Source organism: Toxoplasma gondii (assembly GCF_000006565.2).
Source record: "Toxoplasma gondii ME49 unplaced genomic scaffold asmbl.1445, whole genome shotgun sequence".
Taxonomy (NCBI): domain Eukaryota; phylum Apicomplexa; class Conoidasida; order Eucoccidiorida; family Sarcocystidae; genus Toxoplasma; species Toxoplasma gondii.
In genome coordinates, this window is record NW_017383520.1 from 1 (window position 1) to 1,098 (window position 1,098).

The window sequence follows — 1,098 nt, forward strand, 5'->3', positions numbered from 1 at the left end:
ATTTTGAGTTATGGGTGTGAAACGTGGGCAAAAAGAGGCCTTTCCTCATTGCCCCTGGTGCATTCCTGGCACTGACTTTGTAACTGCCGTGCACCTCTTCACCACTGAAGACTTGGACTTCCTCTACAGTATGTATTCTGTATACACGTCACTTGACTTGCCCGGCGATCTGCTACCCTGCGATTCTGAACGCTTCTTTACTCAGGTTCCCTTACATTCCCTAAACTGAAGCCCCTACGGCGCTCGCGTCCACCAGTTTTTACCATTTCGAGGCCAACGGGGCCCCAACACAGCTTCATTCTAGCTCCACAGCATATTCGCTTCTGCAAATTCTAAGATTGTAGCTGACGACTCCATGCAAGGTGTACAGACGCTCAGGCGCCGTGACTGCCAGGACGCGCCTTCGGGTTATCTCTCCCCATTTTCTCCAAGTTTCTTCCCTCTCTTCGTGTCTCCGGATCGCCACACTGGAAAGCAACTGTCGCGGGGCGCTAGACCACTAGCCGCTTCGCTCTGTGGTTAGTACGGGTGGACCCTCGACGCAGGAGGTCGTGCGTATCGGGCCTGTCTACTAGCTGCACTGCGAATGTCATACGGATCGACGACTGCGTCGCCAGCAGGCGTAGCCGCTCCGGCCGCTGCGTACTGACCATAAGATTCACCCGGGGCTTGCTCTGGTGCCACAGAGTGCGCCGGGTACACTTGCTGATACACAGCTCCAACAGAAGCCGGATGCAAAGAAGTCGGCGACGATGGCGACGCCATGTACGGGCCTGGCGCAGTGGCTGGAGGCAAACTGTATGCTGGCACCGTTGCCGCTACCGGAGTTGTAGCCACCGGCGGATAGTGTGCGACGGGAGCGGCTGCGTAAGGGTCTGAGGGAGGCACATACGGGCGCCCAGCGTAACCGTCATAGTCCGCTCGCGTCGCCGGCCGCAGGGTTGGGTAATGCCCTCGCCGCATGGGTCCTGAAGAACGAAGGTCAACACGGCAAAAAATCCCTTCTTCCAGAGCGTACACACCGCTGTCTAACGGCGGAAGCTGCTTCCGAGGGTCATGAACAGAAAGCCCGATAACTCAGACCTCACAGACTGCCCG

The 1,098-nt window shown here is 57.4% G+C and overlaps 1 protein-coding gene across 1 annotated transcript; it reads right to left on the reverse strand.

Annotated features, from left to right (window-relative positions):
* Positions 1–519: 519 nt before the first annotated feature.
* On the reverse strand, positions 520–963 carry TGME49_324100 (hypothetical protein; the record flags this gene model as incomplete). The annotated part of the gene is made up of 1 exon (XM_018783067.1): positions 520–963. The coding sequence occupies one exon, from the start codon at positions 961–963 to the stop codon at positions 520–522; it is 444 nt and encodes a 147-aa protein (XP_018634719.1).
* Positions 964–1,098: the final 135 nt, after the last annotated feature.